Here is a 19,575-nt window from a genome sequence, read left to right as displayed (position 1 = left end):
AAGTTTCTGAGGCATTTTCTTGATTAATGATGGATGTGGAAGGGCCCATGTGTCAGATCATCCTATGGTTCTGTGGCCTTTTTAGATTTCTTCATGTTTTTATATACATAATACATCAGGCAGAATAAGTATTTTTCCTCAAATACGACTCTCTTATGCAAGAATCTACAGGGGCCTATGTATTTATCATATGCTTGATATGCCATTCCTCAATAAGTATTTCTGTTCCCTCCCTGAGGTGGACCTGCTCATCATCATGGCTTGTGCATCTCTCCCTGGCTGTGATTCTCCAGTCTGGTCTGACTTGTTAGCAGATATAAATGGCAGTGCTCACTGAAATGAGAGCTCGTTACTGTTTGAGTCACGTTGTCTGTGGGTGCAGTTCTTAGAGCCTCATAGCCACAAAGACACTGCAGGAGCTTTGTTTAGGGTTCATATCCCCCGCCAAACACATCTGAAGTTTACAGTTAGTATTTTTGTTTCTTGATTGTGGCACAGTGCTTTCTTGCATTTAGTAGGCTTTTAATGGGTACTTGGTGTTTATTAAAACTATATTTGCTTTTTGCTTACAATGTCATGTAGGTGTCTTTGTAGGCCACTAAGCTCTTGTTAGCGGCTTTTCCTTCAGTCATGAATCAAATTTGCACTGAGTTTCCCTTCAGAAGGATTTGTTAAAAGGCAGGTCCTGAGCCTAGCGTGGTGGCACATGCCTTTAATCTCTACACTCTGGAGGCAGAGACAGGTGGAGCTCTGAGTTCAAAGTCATCCTGGTCTACAGAGTTCCAGGACAGCCACAGATACACAGAGGAATCCTTTCTCCAAAAAACAAACAAACAAAAAACCAAAAAAACAAGTAAATAAATAAAAAGGGCAGATTGCCTTGGCCCACTCTTGGGGCCTTGATGCTATAGATCTGGCTTTGTGTCCAGTTTGAGACCCACACGTTGAGAACTACCTGCATCAAAGAAATATTCAATTATATCACAAGAAATGGATGTGAAGGAGACATCATCTTACTCTAGTATGTATACATCAGCTCTCAAACATCAAGTAACTGTGATTTTTCTTTTTCTTTTCTTCCTCTTTTCCTTTGTGGTATTGAAGGTCATATCCAGAGATTTGTCCATACTAGCAAGGGCTCTGCTGCTGAGGTCTTTTTTGTTGGAGGTAGCATCTGCTGTGTAGCCCAGGTGGGCCTCTTACTAGATCTCTTTCTGCCTCTTCCTCCCAAGTACTGAGAATGTGTTAGCAGGCTTCAGCTTGCCTCCTCTCTGGCTGGGAAAGATAGCTGATAAAGTACATGAAGGCCTGAGTTAAGATTCCTAGCTCTCATACAAGAAAGCTAGGCTTGGTGGGCCATGCTTTAAACCCAGTATTGAGACAAAGATAGATGGGTCCCTGGGGCTCACTAGCTAACCATCTTAGCCTAGGCAGTGAGCCAGGTTCCTTTATGAGACTCTGTCTCAAAATAGAAAGGTGAATGGCTTCTGAGGCATAGCACCAGAGGGTGACCTCTGGCCTTCACACTTCTGCTTGTAATACATTTTAGAAAAGAAAGTGACATCCATCATCCTTGCTGTGTTCTCTTGATTAGAAGCAAGCCATGGGTTCTACCCTTAGGGAAGCAGAATGACCCATCAAGGAGATACAAGGGTGTGACTCATTGGGAATCACCTTGAGATGTGTGTACCATACATTGAGAGAGAAAAATCTATATTGGGAGAGCTTCTAATTTTAGTGCATTGAATTTAGGACAGTGATTTTCAACCTCCCTAAGGCTGTGACCTTTTAATATAGTTCCTCATGTGGTGACCCCAACCATAAAATTATTTCATTGCCTCTTCATAACTGTAATTTTGCTACTGTTATGAATTGTAATATAAGTATCTGATATACAAGATATCTGATATGTAACCCCTGTGAAAGGGATGGTGACTCCAAGGTTGAGAACCACTGATGTAGGAGTTTATGGCTCTTGTCAAGACAGCATAGTCCAGCTCACACAGCAAGGTGGTCAGTTTCACTGGAGTGTTCTAAGATGACTAATCTTATTGAACTCAGGATGTATGACTTAGACCTTCCCATTTATCAGCTGTGCTGATCTGGTTTTATAGCCTCTTTATCTGTAAGATGGGAGACTGATAGTCCTCATGTTGCTAGGATAAAATACTCCTGACAAACACAACTTAAAGGACAAAGGACTTACTCTGCCTCACAGGCAGCAGGGGTTGGAAGTAGCTGCACACATCAGATCCAGGACCGGGAGAAGAGGGTTGGATGCTATTGCTGCTCAGCTGGTGCTCTTCAGTCTACAGTTCAGGGTTCCTTGCCCAGGGAATGGCCAGTGATTGAGACGACATTTCCCACCTTAGTTAACATGCTCCCCACATGCTCAGAGGCCCATCTTCCAGGCGGTTCTAGAGTCTGTCAAGTGGCAATTAACATTGTCGTGTATACTTTATAATATTAAGTGAGGGAACCAATAAAATTGTCCTTTGGACACAAAACAATACAAATACAATATGGTACTGTTAATAGGGCACCAGTAAAGGGAGCTTCCCATAATAAAGTTAAAACATTGCTAGCAAGGGAACTGGAAAGGTGGCTCAGTGGTTAAGGGCAAAGGATTCAGATACAGTTCCCAGCATCCACTTGGTTGGCTCATAACCACGTGTAACTCCAATTCCAGGGGATCCAGTGCCCTCTTCTGAGTCTACTGGCACCCGCACCATGTGCTCATACACACACCAGAGCACCCACACCACGTGATGCTCATACACACACCGGAGCACCCGTACCATGTGGTCCTCATACACACAAACACCGGAGCACCTGCACCACGTGATCCTCATACACACACACACACACACACACACACCGGAGCACCCGCACCACGTGGTCCTCATACACACAAACACCGGAGCACCTGCACCACGTGGTCCTCATACACACACACACACACACACACACACACACACACACCCCGGAGCGCCCGCACCACGTGGTCCTCATACACACACACACACACACACACACACACACCCCGGAGCACCCGCACCACGTGGTGCTCATACACACACCGGAGCACCCGCACCATGTGGTGCTCATACACACACCGGAGCACCCGCACCATGTGGTTCTCATACACACACCGGAGCGCCCGCACCACGTGGTGCTCATACACACACACCGGAGCACCCGCACCACGTGGTGCACATATACACACACCAGAACACCCGCACCACGTGGTGCTCATACACACCCCGGAGCACCCGCACCACGTGGTGCTCATACACACACCGGAGCACCCGCACCACGTGGTCCTCATACACACACCGGAGCACCCGTACCACGTGGTGCACATACACACCTACACACCGGAGCACCTGCACCACGTGGTGCTCATACACACACTGGAGCACCCGCACCACGTGGTGCACATACACACACCGGAGCACCCGTACCACGTGGTGCACATACACACCGGAGCACCTGCACCACGTGGTGCTCATACACACACTGGAGCACCCGTACCACGTGGTGCACATACACACCGGAGCACCTGCACCACGTGGTGCTCATACACACACTGGAGCACCCGCACCACGTGGTGCACATATACCGGAGCACCCGCACCATGTGGTACACATACACACACCGGAGCACCTGCACCTGATGCGGGTGTTGGGACCCAAACTCTTGTCTTCTGCTAGAGTAGTACATGCTTTTAACCACTGAGTCATCTCTCTAGCCCATAGTCCATGGCTTCCTTTTTGAGCTTCAGATAATTTGTGAACTCTGTAGAAACATTGTCTTTCAGGTCTGATTCTGTGTGTGTACATTGACTACCCTCTCACCTTCTAGGGCACAGTTGATCTGACTTCGACTAAGTAATGGGGTGTAGGTCACATCTTCATTGGGTTTCTAGTGATGCCATGGGAATTGTTATGCAGTAGGGTGGCTTTAGACAACATAAATTTATTTTCTCACAGTTCTAGGGGCTAGAAAACCAAGGTCCTGGGAGGGCCACACCGTCTCTAAAATGCTAGGGGAGAATCCCTCTTTCTCAGCCTTTGATCGCTCTGGATATTTCTTGATGTGTGGCAACATTTCCAGGCTTGGCTCTTTTCCCATAGGGCCTCCTTCCTGTCTGCTCTGCTGCCCTCTCCCGTGGCACAGTTTACGACTCATCGTTTATCTTATCTTGCCTAATGATGTGTACTTGTTCTTCCCTGCACCCTATCTCATACTAGACATGGACTCGATGAGCTCACCAAACACTGGTTTTATTATTCTCCTGTCAGTGGTGTAGCATGGCCTCTGTCAGGGAGCACAGGTAGTTATGAATATTGTAGCCTACGGAGGAGGGAAGGGTGAATCTGCTTTGTTTCCCAACTCAAATTGAAATATAAGAAAAGCTTTTGATTTAGGCAAAACATTGCTTAGAATATTGTGGATTTCATTCAGACTGTGAAAATCTCTCACTGTAAGATAGGCATAATTGTTTTAGATGACATTACAGAGTTCTGTATGCAAATAAAAATGATGAGATGTAATGTAATAGCCATCCTGAGGGAGTGGCCTAGAAGAAGCTTGACTTCAACCGGAATATTTATTTATGTATTTATTTATTTATGTATTTATTTATTTATTTTTGGTTTTTCAAGAAAGAGTTTCTCTGTAGCTTTGGAGCCTGTACTGGAACTAGCTCTTGTAGACCAGGCTGGCCTCGAACTCACAGAGATCCGCCTGCGTCTGCCTCCCAAGTGCTGGGATTAAAGGCGTGCGTCACCACCACCTGGCTCAATTGGCATTTTTATGAGACCTAAGGAATGGTGTTATTAGCATGACTTAGATTTAGATGCTGAGCGTTTTGAAGGCACACAACTTTCTAGGGCAATTTAATCTGTATTTAAAAAAAAAAAAACTATCTGGGGAAGTGTAGAAAGTGAGTTGACTCTAGCAAGATGAAGTGTTGAGATGGCCAGTGCAGTCTTATGCTTTGTAGAGCAGGGTGACCAGTGGCCCGTATGTGCCGGTCCTAGGAGCCAGGTGACTTAAGGTGTCTGAAGCCTGTGGTGTGAAACGGTTGCCAGAGGACATGAAGTGTCTCAGGAGCCTGCCTTGCTGAGGACCAGAGGCTCCTAGTCATCCCGGCGCCACTTCAGTTTCCTTTGCCCTCGGCCAGCCGCTGTGTTGGATTGACACCTGCTTTGGTGAGTGGAGCTGTAGAGAACAAGGCTAGGCCTATTTGCTTATGTATTTTGAGTGACTGCTTTTCTCTCAACGGTACTACAGCATATTTGTTGCAGAAACCATTATTAATCTCCAAGGCCTACAGTGTTTCTTATTTGACTTTTAACTAAAAGCCTTCCAACCCTTGGTCTAGTGAACTGCACTTAGGAGGCAAACAAGACCGAAGACGTTCGAAGAGGAGCCATAAAAGGCGCATGTATGGGAACAGATGAAGGACAGGTTGCCATGACAGGGAAGGCTATTGCCAGTTAGTTAAAGGCCTATTATTTAGGCTCTCCTCTGCTTAACTTTGTAGAGCAAATTGAAACACAGGATTCAGATATGGGTTTGAGGATTTATTAGTGTATAGAAAAGCTGACTAGCATCAGACTGCCCTCTTTCCGGAAGGGGTAAGTTTTATTTGGTTCTTGGTAACAGAAAACACTTAAAAAGCCAGGTAATTCAGACTGCTCAGTTGTGGATCCGACATGTTCTAGGTTAGGTCACCTTTAGGTAGTTCCCTTGGAAATAGTCTCAATCTGAGTCTGGTCTCTAATGCTTTTCCAGACCCTGTAGACTGTGGAGCCAGAGTAAGCCAGATATTATTTGATGAGTTGACTAAACTCACATTCTCTGGGGTATACCAAAACATCCCGGTGCAAAGTCAAAGTGTATTTAACAAACATGAGTCAACACTTATGTCCAGCTCAGTTAACACCTTTAATAGCGTGTGCTGGTTTTTTCCTCATGGCGAAGTCTTGTCATTCTTACTCCTCTTGACTCATAGGACTGCTAAGATTTGTTTAAATGGTGTGGCCGTACGAAGCACGGGTGTAGGCTGAGAGCACTGAGTGTTGTGTAGGGCTGTTGTTTGCTGCCCTGGACTTGTACACTAATCTGACTATAGGATACTTGAGCTCACTGACTACTATTGAATATCAAATTAGAATTGTAGAACGTAAAATGGCCCTTTTGTCTTTATTTTATATTATTCTTAACTTATTCTGGGCTTCTGGAGTGGAGGTTAAAATGTCAGACTGTAAAAAGAGGTTTCTCACACTGAAATGTTATCCATTAAAGACTTTCTTTGAGCTGGTAGTGGTGGCACACGCCTTAACCCTAGCAGAAGCAGGTGGATCTGTGAGTTTGCGTCCAACCTGGTCTAGAGAGTTCCAGGACAGCCAAGGCTAGCTACATAGAGAAACCCTGTCTCAAAAAAGAAAACAAAACAAAAACCCTTTTTCTTGGCTCTAATTGAAAATTACTCTGTTCATGAACAAGGCTCTTTGACTGGATGGAGGTTTGGACACTGTGCCCATTAGATACTCGTGTTGTGCCTCAAACTATTTCCTTCTCACTTGAACTTCTTCCAGCCTTCGTCCTTTCCAGCAGATGGGCCTGAAATGGGTGCTTTTCCAGTTTTTCTGGCCCCCTGGCTCCATCACATGGTCTGGGTACACTTTGTGAAGTGGAGGCCAGGACACTCCCACTGAGTCATCTGTGCATGGAGTTGCAGATGCCTAGGCCTGGAGGCTTCAGGTGAGCTGTCAGTGCAGGTGCCGTCTTTCTGTGGAGCTTCTCTTGTGTGATGTCTGTTATGCACTGTGTGGGTCAAAGCCTCATCACAGCGCAGTTTGCTGAAAGGGTCTGCGAGAGTCTGGAGATAGCCCCGGGGTGTGACTCTGGCCAGTACAAGCAGGCCATGTCTCCATCATCTTATTCCCTGCATCAAGTCTCTTATTCCATTTTGTTCATAATGGGCTAGAGAAGTGGAAGAATGTCACACAAAGAATTTGTTGAGTAGAAATTTGGGTTACTGATTAAGCCTGTGCTAACCATATTTAATCATTTTCAGTTTCTGTTTTGTTCATATTTTAGTACTGGAGGCATTGAAAATATTAGCTGAACAGGTATTGGTGGTGCACACCTTTAATCCTAGCCCTTTGGAGGCAGAGGGAGGCGGATCTCTGTGAATTCAAGGCCAGCCTGGTCTATAGAACAAGTTCCAGGACAACCATGGTGGTTACAAAGAAACCCTGTTTCAAGAAGAAAAAAAAAAAAAAAAAAAGAAAGAAAAAGAAAATATTGGCTGTATAGTTGTAAACATTTTTTTTTTTTTTTTTTTTTTTTTGGTTTTTCAGACAGAGTTTCTCCATGTAGCCTTGGCTGTCCTGCAACTTGCTAGCTTCGAACTTACAGAGATCTGCCTGCCTCTACCTCCTAAGTGCTGGGATTAAAGGCATGTGCCACCATTGCCTGGAGTAGTTAAACATTATTGACTTTAAATGTGTTAAAAAATCATAGATACAACTTGATCTTAACTATATTAAGGTATTAATTATGTTAATTAATAAGGTGTCGGTTGTATTAACTATATTAAAATATTAGCTATGACTGTTTACTGCTTATTTATGTGTCATCATCTTCATCATCTATGCCCAGCAATGCTGAGCATGCACGGGCAGCCCTTTTATGGCGGTTCTCCAGTTGTTCCTATCCTGGGCAGATGCTTTGTTATTGTCATACCCAAGGTTCCAGTCTTCCTTTATGCTGTCTGTTCCTTTATGCGTTTTTTGGGTCTTCCTCTTTGTCTTATCCTGTGCACTCCTCCAAGCAGTGCTATCATTCATTCTCATAACATGGTCGAAGTATCTCAAGTGCCGTTCCTGTATCCTGTAGTTTGCTTCCTTCTGTAGATGGAGGTGTTTCTTAATGTCATTGTTGCGCAGCCTATATCTTCATGTGACGCCTAGAATCCTCCTGAGACATGCCATCTCAAACACATTTGACCGCTGTTCTGAGGAGCGTTTCATTGTCCAGGTTTCAGACCCCCAAACCCATTTTATGTATATGCTGAACTTACAGCCAGGAATTCCCAAACGTTGGCTAGGTGATTTTTATTTTATTATTATTATTATTTTGGTTTTTCGAGACAGGGTTTCTCTGTAGCCCGTCCTGTAACTACCTCTTGACCAGTTTGACTTCAAACTCACAGAGATCTGCCCACCTCTGCTTCCTGACTGCTGGGATTAAAGGTGTGCGCCACCACCGCCCGGCTGCGTGTATTCTTAACTTGCCAAATCTTTATGATAGTCCTCTGAGTTAAGGGCTATCACTTTTAGTTCACAGGTGACTAAGAGAGAAAGGTCACTCAGAATTGTCCAGTAAGAGTATGTGAGGTTAACAGGGATGTAGGAGATTGAGAAGGTGCCTGGTCTTTATTTAATGGAGACAGTATGCATATTGCCTATTCTGTATAGTAACTATAAGAATGAAAATGTGTGCACATATCCTTTTCATTTCTCTTAAAAGTGTCGCCTCAGTGCTCTGCCCCTCTGCTCTATCCCTGGTCCATGTTGTGAATGTCTTTACGGAAACGCCACTACATTATACAGTTGATTGAGAGGGGAAAGGATGAACGAGTGACAATCCTGGCAGTTTGGACTTGGTGTTTGTGAATGAAACAACCACATTAGGGTAAACTCCGCGCTTTGGGCTGGCCTGTTTACATTCTCTGTGGCCTTTGCCTCCTGCCATAAAGTAATACCTGGCTGCTTAACACTTTTGCCCCATTTACTCTAGTTTGTTGTCTAGAGGGAATAGCGTATAAGTAGATGTGCTCTCTTTGCACTGTTTTTATTTAAGAAATGCTGTCAGTTTTTAGTGAGTAAGGGTTAACTCTGAATGTTTCATTTCTCAACAGTACAGTGCTTTGGATACCAACCCGCTCTCTCTGTATGTCATGCATCCGTTTTGGAACACTATAGTGAAGGTAAGATTATTAATGGTGTGCATTTTCGTTGAAACGAGTTTTGAGTACTTTAACCCATCTCACAGAGATTATTGCTGTCACTCTCAGTTTACTCTTTGCAGATCTTGTTATTGACCCTAAGGCCTCGTACCTGCTGCCCCAGTGGTCCACACAGAACTGTGTCCTCAGCCTTCTTTTTACTTTTTGAAAAAATTGTTTTAGATTTATTTATTATTATTATTATTATTGTATTTTCGAAACAGGGTTTCTCTGTAGCTTTTGGTTCCTGTCCTGGAACTAGCTCTTGTAGACCAGGCTGGCCTCGAACTCACAGAGATCCGCCTGCCTCTGCCTCCCGAGTGCTGGGATTAAAGGCATGCGCCACCCGGCCTTATATTTATTATTTTATGTGTATGAGTGTTTTGCCTACATGCATGTCTGTACTATGTGCATAGCTAGTGCCCTGGAACTAGAGTTGTGAGCCACCATGGGGGTGCTGGGAATTGAACTTGGGTCCTCTGAAAGGACAAATGCTTGTAACCACTAAGCCACTTTCCAGCCCCTTTTGCCTTTTTTATTTTTTAAACCTTTTAAAGTTTTATGTGTATTGGTCTTTTGTCTACATATCTGCGAGGGTGCCAGATGCCCGGAACTGGAGTTACAGACAGTTGTAAGCTGCCATGTGGGTGCTGAGAATTGAACCCCGGGCCCTCTGGAAAAGTAGTCAGTGCTCTTAACTGCTGAGCCATCTCTCCACCCCCCCCCCCCCCACACACACACCTTTTACCTTTAAAACAAGGACTCACTGAGTTGCTTTGGACTTGGAATGCCCCTGCCTCACTGACCTGAGTAGCTGAGATTACAGCCTGTGCTTGCAGACCCAGCCAACAGTGTCTTTAGTAAGCTGTAATGGAGGTGCTGCCCTCACCCCTAGATATATACACTGTAATTGATCATTTCTATAAAAGGCCTTTGAAACATTCTAAAATAAGCTGAATGGTATCCTTATAAAAGTTTGTGTATCAAAGAATCTTCTAAAGATAGGGAACAGGGAAGAGAAAGAAATGTTCATCTACCAGTTGGAGTTATTGTTTCTGTTTTAATATACATAACACCTACATATGTAGTAGGAGCTGTGGGCTGTGTTCCTGTCACCCAGCTCCCGGCTGCCTGGCTAGCTTATGCCCCAGAATAACAACACACAAATTGTATTCTTTTAAAAACTACTTGGCCCATTATATCTAGCCTCTTCTTGGCTAATTCTCACGTATTAATTTAGCCCATTTCTAATAATCTGTGTAGCACCCCAAGGTGCGCTTACCAGGAAGATTCTAGCCTACATCCATCCTGGGTTGGAGCTTCATCGCATCTGCCCCAGAGAGCAGAGCTAAGGCATATGAGCTCACTTCCTCTTCTTTCCAGCATTCTGTTCTGTTTACTCCACCCACCTATGTTCTAACCTATGAGGCCAAGCAGTTTCTTTATTAATTAACCAATGACCTTCCTCCATCATACATATGCTCTTTCAAATTGGTAACTTTTATGACCTAGTTTTGTATGTTGTGATGTTTATTGAACAGAGCTTTATTTACTTATTTACAACTATTTTGAAAAAAAAAAAAACAGGTATTTCCTGCTTGGCTGGCTCCCAATCTTATAACCTTTTCTGGATTTCTGCTGGTTGTGTTCAATTTCCTACTTTTGACATACTTCGATCCTGACTTTTATGCTTCAGGTGAGAACTTTGTTATCTTAATGCATAATTTTAAATGTCTTGAGTAGCAAACGGGTGTGGTTAGTTTCTATATCTAAGATGCTTATGTTTCTGAAAGTTTTGGATGTTAGAATGTTATATAAGATGTTGGGATTGTGTGTAAAACTAAGTTGTGTTTTTATAATGTTGTATATTATTTCCATTAAGTTTTAGAAATGCAATAGTGCTGGGCAGCGGAGATGCACACATGCCTTTAATCCCAGCACTAGGAAGGCAGAAGCAGGAGGATCTCTGTGAGCTTGAGGCCAGCCTGGTCTACAGAGTGAGTTCCAGGACAGCCAAGGATACACATAGAGAAATCCTCTCTCAAAAAACCAAAAATAAAAAAGAAAGAGAAGAAAAACAGTAACAACTTATCTATTAAATTTAGATATGCTGTCTAAAAAGCAGCAAGGTTTTGGCAAATAATGAATAATTAGAAGATGGGTGTTATGATGCAAGCTTGTAATCCCAGCAATTTGCATATAGGGGCAAGAGAGTCAGGACTTCAGGACTAGCTTTAGCATGTAGCTTAAGTTCACAAACATTTTTAAAAGAGGATTTGCATGTAGGCAGAAATATAGAGTTGTGAAGCTATCTAAGAATCAGTACCAAGTAGGGCCCACCATGCGTACAAAGCCAGGAATGACCCTCTCCCATCTCCAGTCATGGAGGAAAAACTGCCTCTTTTCCTAAGGGAATACAGTGTCACCTTCCGTGAGCCGCCTGTTCATTTCTTTCCTTACGTGACTCCAGATTTCCTCCGGAAATGGTCCTTAGCTGGGCCTTAGCAGCTTTTTGTTGTTGTTTTTGTGGGGGGTGGGGAGGCGGGCAGGTAGGGATAGACTCAGGACCTTACACATGCTAGGCTTGTGCTGTGTCACTTACTATAAACCCAGCCCAAGTTTTTCAAATTTTGTTTTGAGGCAGGGTCTTACTGAGTTGCCCTGGCTGGCTTCCAACTTTCAATCCTCCTACCTTGACCTCTTGAGTAGCTGTAACTACAGGCCTAAGTCCTACAGCTGACCTTTTCTATTTTCTTTCTTTCTTTCTTTCTTTCTTTCTTTCTTTCTTTCTTTCTTTCTTTCTTTCTTTCTTTCTTTCTTTTCCTTTTTGTTTTTTATTTTTCAAGACAGAGTTTCTCTGTGTAGCCTTGGCTGTCCTGGAACTTATATACCATGCTGGCTTCGGACTCACGGAGGCCTGCCTCTGCCTCCTAAGTGCTAGGATAAAGGGCATACGCCCCTACCATCTGGTTTCTAAAATATTTTTGACATTGGTCTGGAGCATAGCTTATTAAAACTGAGTTGGTACCTGCTACCTTTTAATATTTTAGCTCTGCATTCAGAGTACATGGTGACGTAACAACTCCTCATTAACAAGTAGCAGCATTTCTCAGTGGCAGCAGGTGGGGTGGTGAGAGCAGTTGCAGTTGACTGTAGTAAATAAAATCTTGGTTGCTTTCCTTCACAGCACCAGGTCACAAGCATGTGCCTGACTGGGTTTGGATTGTTGTGGGCATCCTCAACTTCGTAGCCTACACTCTAGGTAAGAAACTGGCAAATGCTCATTTAGTCCGTGGCTACCATATCAGCAAGACTAAGCACTCATTAAATATGCATTTTCTCATAAATATGCTTTACTCATTTTAACTAGGGTCTATTAATATCTTGCTCAAATCGATCATTTATATTTTTGAGTGTATGAAAAGCAGTGTCACTTACTGCCAGGGATTCAGAATAAAATAGGGATTGCCAGGTGACTGCTTGCAGGCCAAATCTGGATAACTTTCTATTTTTGGAAGTAAGGTTTTTGTTAATGTTTTTTGTTGTGTGTTTTATTTTTGTTGTTCAAGAAATTTTTAAGAGTTCTTTAATAATTTCCTATATATGTGTTGTATATTTAAATTGTATCAACTCCTCCCTCTTCAACCTCTCTTGGAGCCCCTTGCACATCCTCTTCCAAACTTGATGACCTTTTTTCTTTTTTAACCCACTGAGTCCAGTTAGTGCTGCCGTATGGGCACGCCCATAGTTAGAGCCATCTATTGGCATGGGCAGCCTGCCAAGGACCACGCCTCTGAAGAAAATGGACTCTCCCTTAGCACAGCTTTCCCGGAGTACAGCAGTGTGCATTTCCTTATGTGCTGTCCATGGCTGCCTTCCTGCAATAAAGATCCATTGAGAAGTTACAACAGTCTCACAAAGGGTATGGCCCAAAAGGCCAAAGTATTCATTATTTGGCTTTTACCACAAGATTTACCAGCTCTTGGAGTAAGACATTGTTGCCTTAAGTTTGGCAAGAAATTTGGACATAGAAATTAAGAGTGAGTATTCTTGTTTTTTTTTGCAACCTAAGTTTCTAGAACATTGCCTGGCACACAGTAGCAGTTCAGTGTTTGGTTTTCAAGCACATGTGAAGTAGCAGACCTGAAGTTCAAGTTGTTTTTAAGTCTTTTCAAATAAAAAGAATGTGTTCTCACAGAACCAGTGTGACGTGGTACATTAGTGCTGACGTGGTAGGTGGGAGAGCTGTAGGAGTGAGGAGAGCAGTGAGGTCTCTGAGAGCCGGAACCTTAAGTAAAGGCTATGTATTAGGGTAGAGCTGTATAGACTTGTGAGAAAAGGTGAGCAGGTTTTAAAATGCTGCTGAGGGAGTTCATTGCCGAGGGCTGCCTTGAGGACTAGGGAAAGAGGAGGAGACCCGTGAGCTCTTTCCGCCCGCAGCATCTCACATGAGCCTTGTCAGGCCCTGTGTTCCAGTTATTTCAGGTCCACGGTTTCTGCAGATACTGACAAAAGCCATTTGTTGCAGAACTAGTCATGAACTAACATGAGGAGCTTATAATCTTTAGTAAGTGTGACTGTGCAAGTATTGCAAAAATTGTTTGGTACTGTAGTAGTTTTGGTAGTTTTGAACATGTCTTTTATAATAATTGACTATCCTATAAATCCCCAGTCTGAGGAAAAGATTATATTCTGAAACATACTCAGTCCCAGTGTAGCGAGCTGGAATGAAGTCACTGAAAAAGTGCATAAAAACTGATTAATATGTGTTTGTGTATTTGATGGTTTAGCCATATGAGTTAAACAGAAATTTAAAAAATTGTTAAGCCAGTGAATAAGAGAAAGAGTTTTTTGTTTGTTTGTTTGTTCCTAGATATTTCAGCCATATGGAAGCAGAAAAGAATCCCATCCCCATGCACCCCACACCCCTGCCCTGCTGGTCTCCTATTCCCTCTGTGTATCTTTGTAGGAGCACTGCTGCTATCCTGGTACCCAGGCAGGGACCTGGGCAGTTGTCTTCTTGGGTCTTCATCTTTATGTATTCTCTCATTTTTACTTGTTTGGTTTTCTTTGAGTTTCCCTTGTGGCTCAGCGACCTCCAACTTGATATCCTCCTTCCTCTGTCCCCTGAGTGGAAGTTAGCACTCGCGCACCCAGTTTCTGTCTCTTTGGTATTGTTCCACCTCTTCTTCTCATTCCCATGTGCTCCATCTCTATCTATCTAACTAGGGACTAGGGTCCCCGTCTCCAGCCTGTCAATCACATTGTTTCAGCGAACCTTCCTAAAGCATAACTTTTTCTCTTGCCCTTTTCTATTCATACATCTTTTAGTTACTCCCTCTAGTCCCTAAAATTTTTGAAGTGACTCAAATCTCTTGTTAGAGGCTTTTGTTTTGTTTGTTTTTAATAGAGAACCAAGTGTATGGCTTACTTTTTTCTTTTATAATGTATGAATGTTTTACCTGCATGTGTATATGTGCACCGTGTGCATATCAAATGTCCCAGGAGGCCAGATGAAGGCATCAGATCTAGAACTGGAGTTAAGGATGGTCGTGAGCTGCCATGTGGATGCTGGAAACCGAACCTGGGTCCTCTGCAAGAACAGCAAATGCTAAGTGATCTCTCCAGCCCCTCTTCGAGCCCTCTGATACTGCCCTCACATACTGGCTTCCCATCAGACTGTATACGACTTGTTTTTTCTGAGTGTGAGTTGTGCTCTTTGGCACTCAGGCCTTCTGCTGTGCACTGTGGTTTCTATCTCAGCGCAGTCACTGATAGCACTCCTCTCCTGAAATGGCATCCTCCTATATCTCTTACCTGCTGAAATCCAATTCAGTTTTACGTCCCCACTCACATTTCATCTCGCTCTAAAGGCCAGTCTAGATCTTCTGAAGGGAACCCTTGCCTTTTTCGTCCTCTTTTCCTGGTCTGTGACACACCATGCCTTTAGTGATTGTCTTCTGTCCCTTTCTCGGTTGTAAATACTCCAAGGCCAAGCTCAATTATAAGGTTCTTATAATTTTTATTCATTTATTTTAACTTACATATTTGGGTGTTTTGCCTGTGTCTATGTCTGTATACCATGTGTGTGCCTGGTGCCTGCAGAGGCCAGAAGAGGCTGTCAGATCCCCTGGAACCAGAATTACAGGTAGTTTTGAGTCACCACATGGTTTTGGGAATCAAACCTAAGTCCTCTGGAAGAGCAAGCAGTGTTCCTAACTGCTAAGCTGTCTCTCCTGCCCCTTCTTGTCATTTTCATAGCACCAAAATCAGTGAGTGCGTTGTACAAGTTCAACAGATTCAGCCATAGTGTGTGCTGACTGCCTTACTGTATGCGTGTTCTGAAAGCGTTTCCAATGAGGGCAGAGCAGAGCTGTGAGGAGAGGTCCTTACGTCACAGGATGAAGTGAGATTGATGACTGGAGCAGGAACTGGTCAGCTAGATAACTGTGATGAGCAGCTGTGAGAACCAGAGAATCTGTGCCCCGTTTGAAGAGTTTGGAGTCCAGCTAGAATTCTTCCCTCTTAGATCTAAAATGACAGCATTCAGTGTAGTATGATAAGAGTTTTTAGATTCCATCTCAAGAAATTGCAGGGCTGGAGGAGAGATGGCTCAGTGGTTAAGAGTGCTATTGATCTTCCAGAGAACTGGAGTCCTGTTCCCATCACCTATAGCAGTAGCAGGTGGCTCACAGTTGTCAGTAATCCCAGCTCCTAGGGATTCAGTGCCCTCTCCTGGCCTTCATTGCCTTTTGCATATACACACGCACGCCAAATAAATAAATAGATAAATAATCTTCAGAAAGAGAAATTGCATTTTTTTTTTTCTTTCTGGAATGTCTCAGTTGTATAATTTAAAGACCAGACTCTGGAGCACTGGCTTGAGTTGCACTTAACATCCGTATGACTTGGTCGCATCTTTCTACCAGTTTCCTGAAGTTGACTTTCTCCATGCTTGTTGGCCAGATGTTGACCTTTTTCTGTGATGTGTTTTGTTGCAGATGGAGTAGATGGGAAACAAGCACGCAGAACCAATTCCAGCACCCCTTTAGGGGAACTTTTTGACCACGGCCTGGATAGTTGGTCATGTGTTTACTTTGTTGTGACTGTGTACTCCATCTTTGGACGAGGACCCACTGGTGTCAGTGTTTTTGTTCTTTATCTCCTGCTCTGGGTAGTTTTGTTTTCTTTCATCCTGTCTCACTGGGAAAAGTATAACACAGGCGTTCTTTTCCTGCCCTGGGGATATGACATTAGCCAAGTGGTAAGTATGCATTCTGCCCTAAATGGTTTGCATGTTTTAAAGCTTTTGCTACCCTTCTTCACTGCTGTTAGGCATTAGCAAGTTAGATCTGATGTGTGGGGCCGGAGTGGTGGCTTCTTAATGTTATTAAATATGATTTAGTTTGACAGGTTGATTTTTTAGTTTATTTTTAGAGAAAGGTGTATAAATATGACTGTACTGTTGGCCATTTGTCTTCCTTGCCAACTTCAGTGAGTTGAGAGCTTTGTCTCATCAGCTATACCTGTGTTAATTCTCTGCCTTTGAATCTTCTTGTGTTGCCTTTTCTCTATTTACCATAAGAAGTCAATAAAGAAATGGGAAATTGGGTTGTGTTTGCTGTTGGAGGTTGGTCAGGTGGGCAATCAAGCCATCCTGTGACGTAACCAGTTTGTAAGCTGCCTTTAAAGGGCTGCAGATGGTGACCACTTGCCTGCATTGCCTCAGTGTCACTATTTGATGGCAATATTGGAGGGAGGGGGAAGAAGTCTCTTATAGGCAAGAAGATGTGCCATATAGCAAATTTAAGCACATTTTTCAGTAGTCACTTTGATTAGACTTAATGAGGCATAAAGCCCTGTTGGCTTCCTTGGTTGTTCAGCTGCTGATGCCTCTGTTCTGTCTGTGTTTTTCTTCCAGACTATTTCCTTTGTCTACATAGTGACTGCGGTGGTGGGAGTTGAGGCCTGGTATGAACCTTTCCTGTTTAATTTCTTATATAGAGACCTATTCACTGCAATGATTATTGGTAAGGAGCTCCATGTCGAAGCCTGTCTTAACATCACTTTGTTATGCAAAGCCAGTGTTGAACATAGCAAGTGATAACACTCTGTCCTTGTTCTCCACCAAGCAGACTAACCCTACGGCCCTATAGGGTTCCTGCCAGAATGTTAAAGAAAACAATGGGTTTTGTTGTTGAGCACCAAGTTTTTCTAATCGAACAGAAATGCCAAAGTAGATCAACACACAAACTTTGTAAAGTTGTTACCTGTTTAGACTGTATTGGAGGACCCACATTTAGTGAACAAAATTCATACCTGTTTCAAGTTGAAAATTGTTAATCTGAAAGAGTAGATGAAATACGGAAATTTAATATGTTTGCTCATTTTATTTTTTTATTTTTTTAATTTTTTTGGTATCTCTTGGATACCTTCCTTCTCATGCTACTAGATACTGGCGAGTTTGGTTATGGTTACCATCTTTGTACCCTGTCTGTTGCTCCCTAAGAAGGCAACCTTCATGGCAGACCGAAGCTGTCACACCTACTCTAGCCTGTACCACCCCCACCCTTCTCAGGGGCTCGTGTCCACCCCATCACTTCAGCCCCATTCTTTTTCCTTTGTTTTTCTGAGGCAGGATTTTATATAACCAAGGCTGCCCTTAAACTCCTGATCCTCTTGCCTCCACCTCCCAAGTGCTGGGAGGTGTGTGTCCCCATGTCTGGCTTAAGTGTCCGTGAAAGCACATGGTTAATGTTTTAGAGTACCTAATAAAGTGGATGTTTCTGTATTCTTTAAATTCAGCATATCAAATTTAAATATAAAATGTACAAGCCTCCATGAGACAACCTGCTTGATTTAGAGACTCACTAATGGTAGGAAAGGAAAAGTAGCTTTTTCAAGGCTTAAAAATGAACAAACAAATAAGTAAATAAAACCACTTTTTACAGATAAATGTTTGGTAGGTAAAACAGAATGGTTCCTAAATATGGCCCAGAACCACTAGAAGGTCAGTGTCTATACTGTAGTCAGTAGTTTCTGAGCTTTACCTAGTTTCTAGACTTTATCAAGGTTCACCAGCAGTAATAGGTTGGGTTGTGCTTAGATAAAGCAGCAGATCAATAGCCTGCATGTATGCATTTTATTCTCATGTATCTGACTTCTAAAGTAATTGCCTAGAATCCTTGCCTTTTACTGCTTTCCAAACCACCATGTGAGCTCTGTTGCTCACAGTCAGCTGCCCATAGATAGCTCCTTCGGCTAAATCAAAAGTTAACATGAGCACATATTAGGAAGAACACCACGTCTAGTTGTCTCTGTTATAAATAGCGATAAAGGGTTCAGGTGTTGTAGCCAGTGCCAACTTGGTGTGTGCTCTTCATCCAGTAGCACTCACAGACACTGATGCTCTTTGTTTAGCCATTCCTTCAGCAGATACGTAGGGGACTCAAGTTAGTTTTATGGTAGAAATGCCACATAATTCAAAATCTGATAGGAAAGGGACCACTTTGATATGTGACACTATTTTGGGGTATGTACATGTAAATTTTGCTTCAACTTATAAACATTGGGTTTTCTTTTGAATTTTATTCTTTATAGTTGTAGAAAATATTTATGATTACAAATTGAAATCTATAAAACAGTATACTCAAAGAAGTATAGCTTTTATTCTACTTATTCTCCTTTTCTCTCAGCCGTCCTTAGTTTTTGTTTGTATCTATTTATTACCTGTTCTCTGTGTGTGCCACAGAGGACAACTCTCCTTCTCCATGATAGAACTCTGGTTGTCAGACTTGGCAATAAGTGTCTTTACCCACTAAGCTCTCTCTCAACCTTTTTTTTTTTTTTTTTTTAATTTATGGTTTGGAAAAGCATGCATCATTTTATTGCCTTGTTCGTAGGTGTCCCTGTCCCCACTGCTGTATACCCGTGATAGTGTGTAAGGGTTTGCCTTGTTCGTAGGTGCCCCCATCCCCACTGCTGTATACCCGTGATAGTGTGTAAGGGTTTGCCTTGTTCGTAGATGCCTCCGTCCCCACTGCTGTATACCCGTGATAGTGTGTAAGGGTTTGCCTTGTTCGTAGGTGCCCCCGTCCCCACGGGTATACCCGTGATAGTGTGTGAGGGTTTGCCTCATCTCTTGTTGCAGCCAGCCCTTGGGTTGTCTCCAGCCTTTGCTGTTGTGCACGTTGTTGGAGTAAATAGTCTGTGCTCGTGTCTTACATTTTCTGCCAGGCTAGCTAGCGTGGAAGAGAGTCCTAGAAGTAGAATTGTAATGAAGGACAGGTGCTTGCACTGGTATTGAACACTTCTGTATTTCGCTCCACATTGATTTTACATGCATATGAGCTATTGTGGAAATGCTGTTAATTCATAGTTTCTCCATCATAGTATATTGCCATGTTTGTTAGTCTGTGGGTAAGAAGTGATACACTGGGGTAGCTTCAATTTGCATTTCTCCTAAATGAACTTACCTAGGTTTAATAACCATTTGTTCGTTTTCCTGTGTGTTTTTAAACTCTAGCCCATTTTTCCCAATAGAATTGTTG

General features: G+C 43.0%; 1 protein-coding gene across 1 annotated transcript in view; it reads left to right on the top strand.

The window, feature by feature from the left end:
• Positions 1-19,575, top strand: part of Selenoi (selenoprotein I) — a 41,771-nt gene that overhangs the window by 7,577 nt on the left and 14,619 nt on the right. The window contains exons 2-6 of the mRNA XM_057775795.1: positions 8,939-9,007; positions 10,613-10,721; positions 12,213-12,287; positions 16,027-16,289; positions 16,947-17,055. Coding sequence (XP_057631778.1) covers positions 8,939-9,007; positions 10,613-10,721; positions 12,213-12,287; positions 16,027-16,289; positions 16,947-17,055 — 625 coding nt within the window. The remainder of the gene's footprint in view (positions 1-8,938; positions 9,008-10,612; positions 10,722-12,212; positions 12,288-16,026; positions 16,290-16,946; positions 17,056-19,575) is intronic.

Source organism: Chionomys nivalis, chromosome 1 (genome assembly GCF_950005125.1).
Source record: "Chionomys nivalis chromosome 1, mChiNiv1.1, whole genome shotgun sequence".
NCBI classification, from domain to species: domain Eukaryota; kingdom Metazoa; phylum Chordata; class Mammalia; order Rodentia; family Cricetidae; genus Chionomys; species Chionomys nivalis.
Note: the sequence above shows the minus strand (reverse complement) of the source record. Positions and strands in the feature narration are given on the sequence as shown.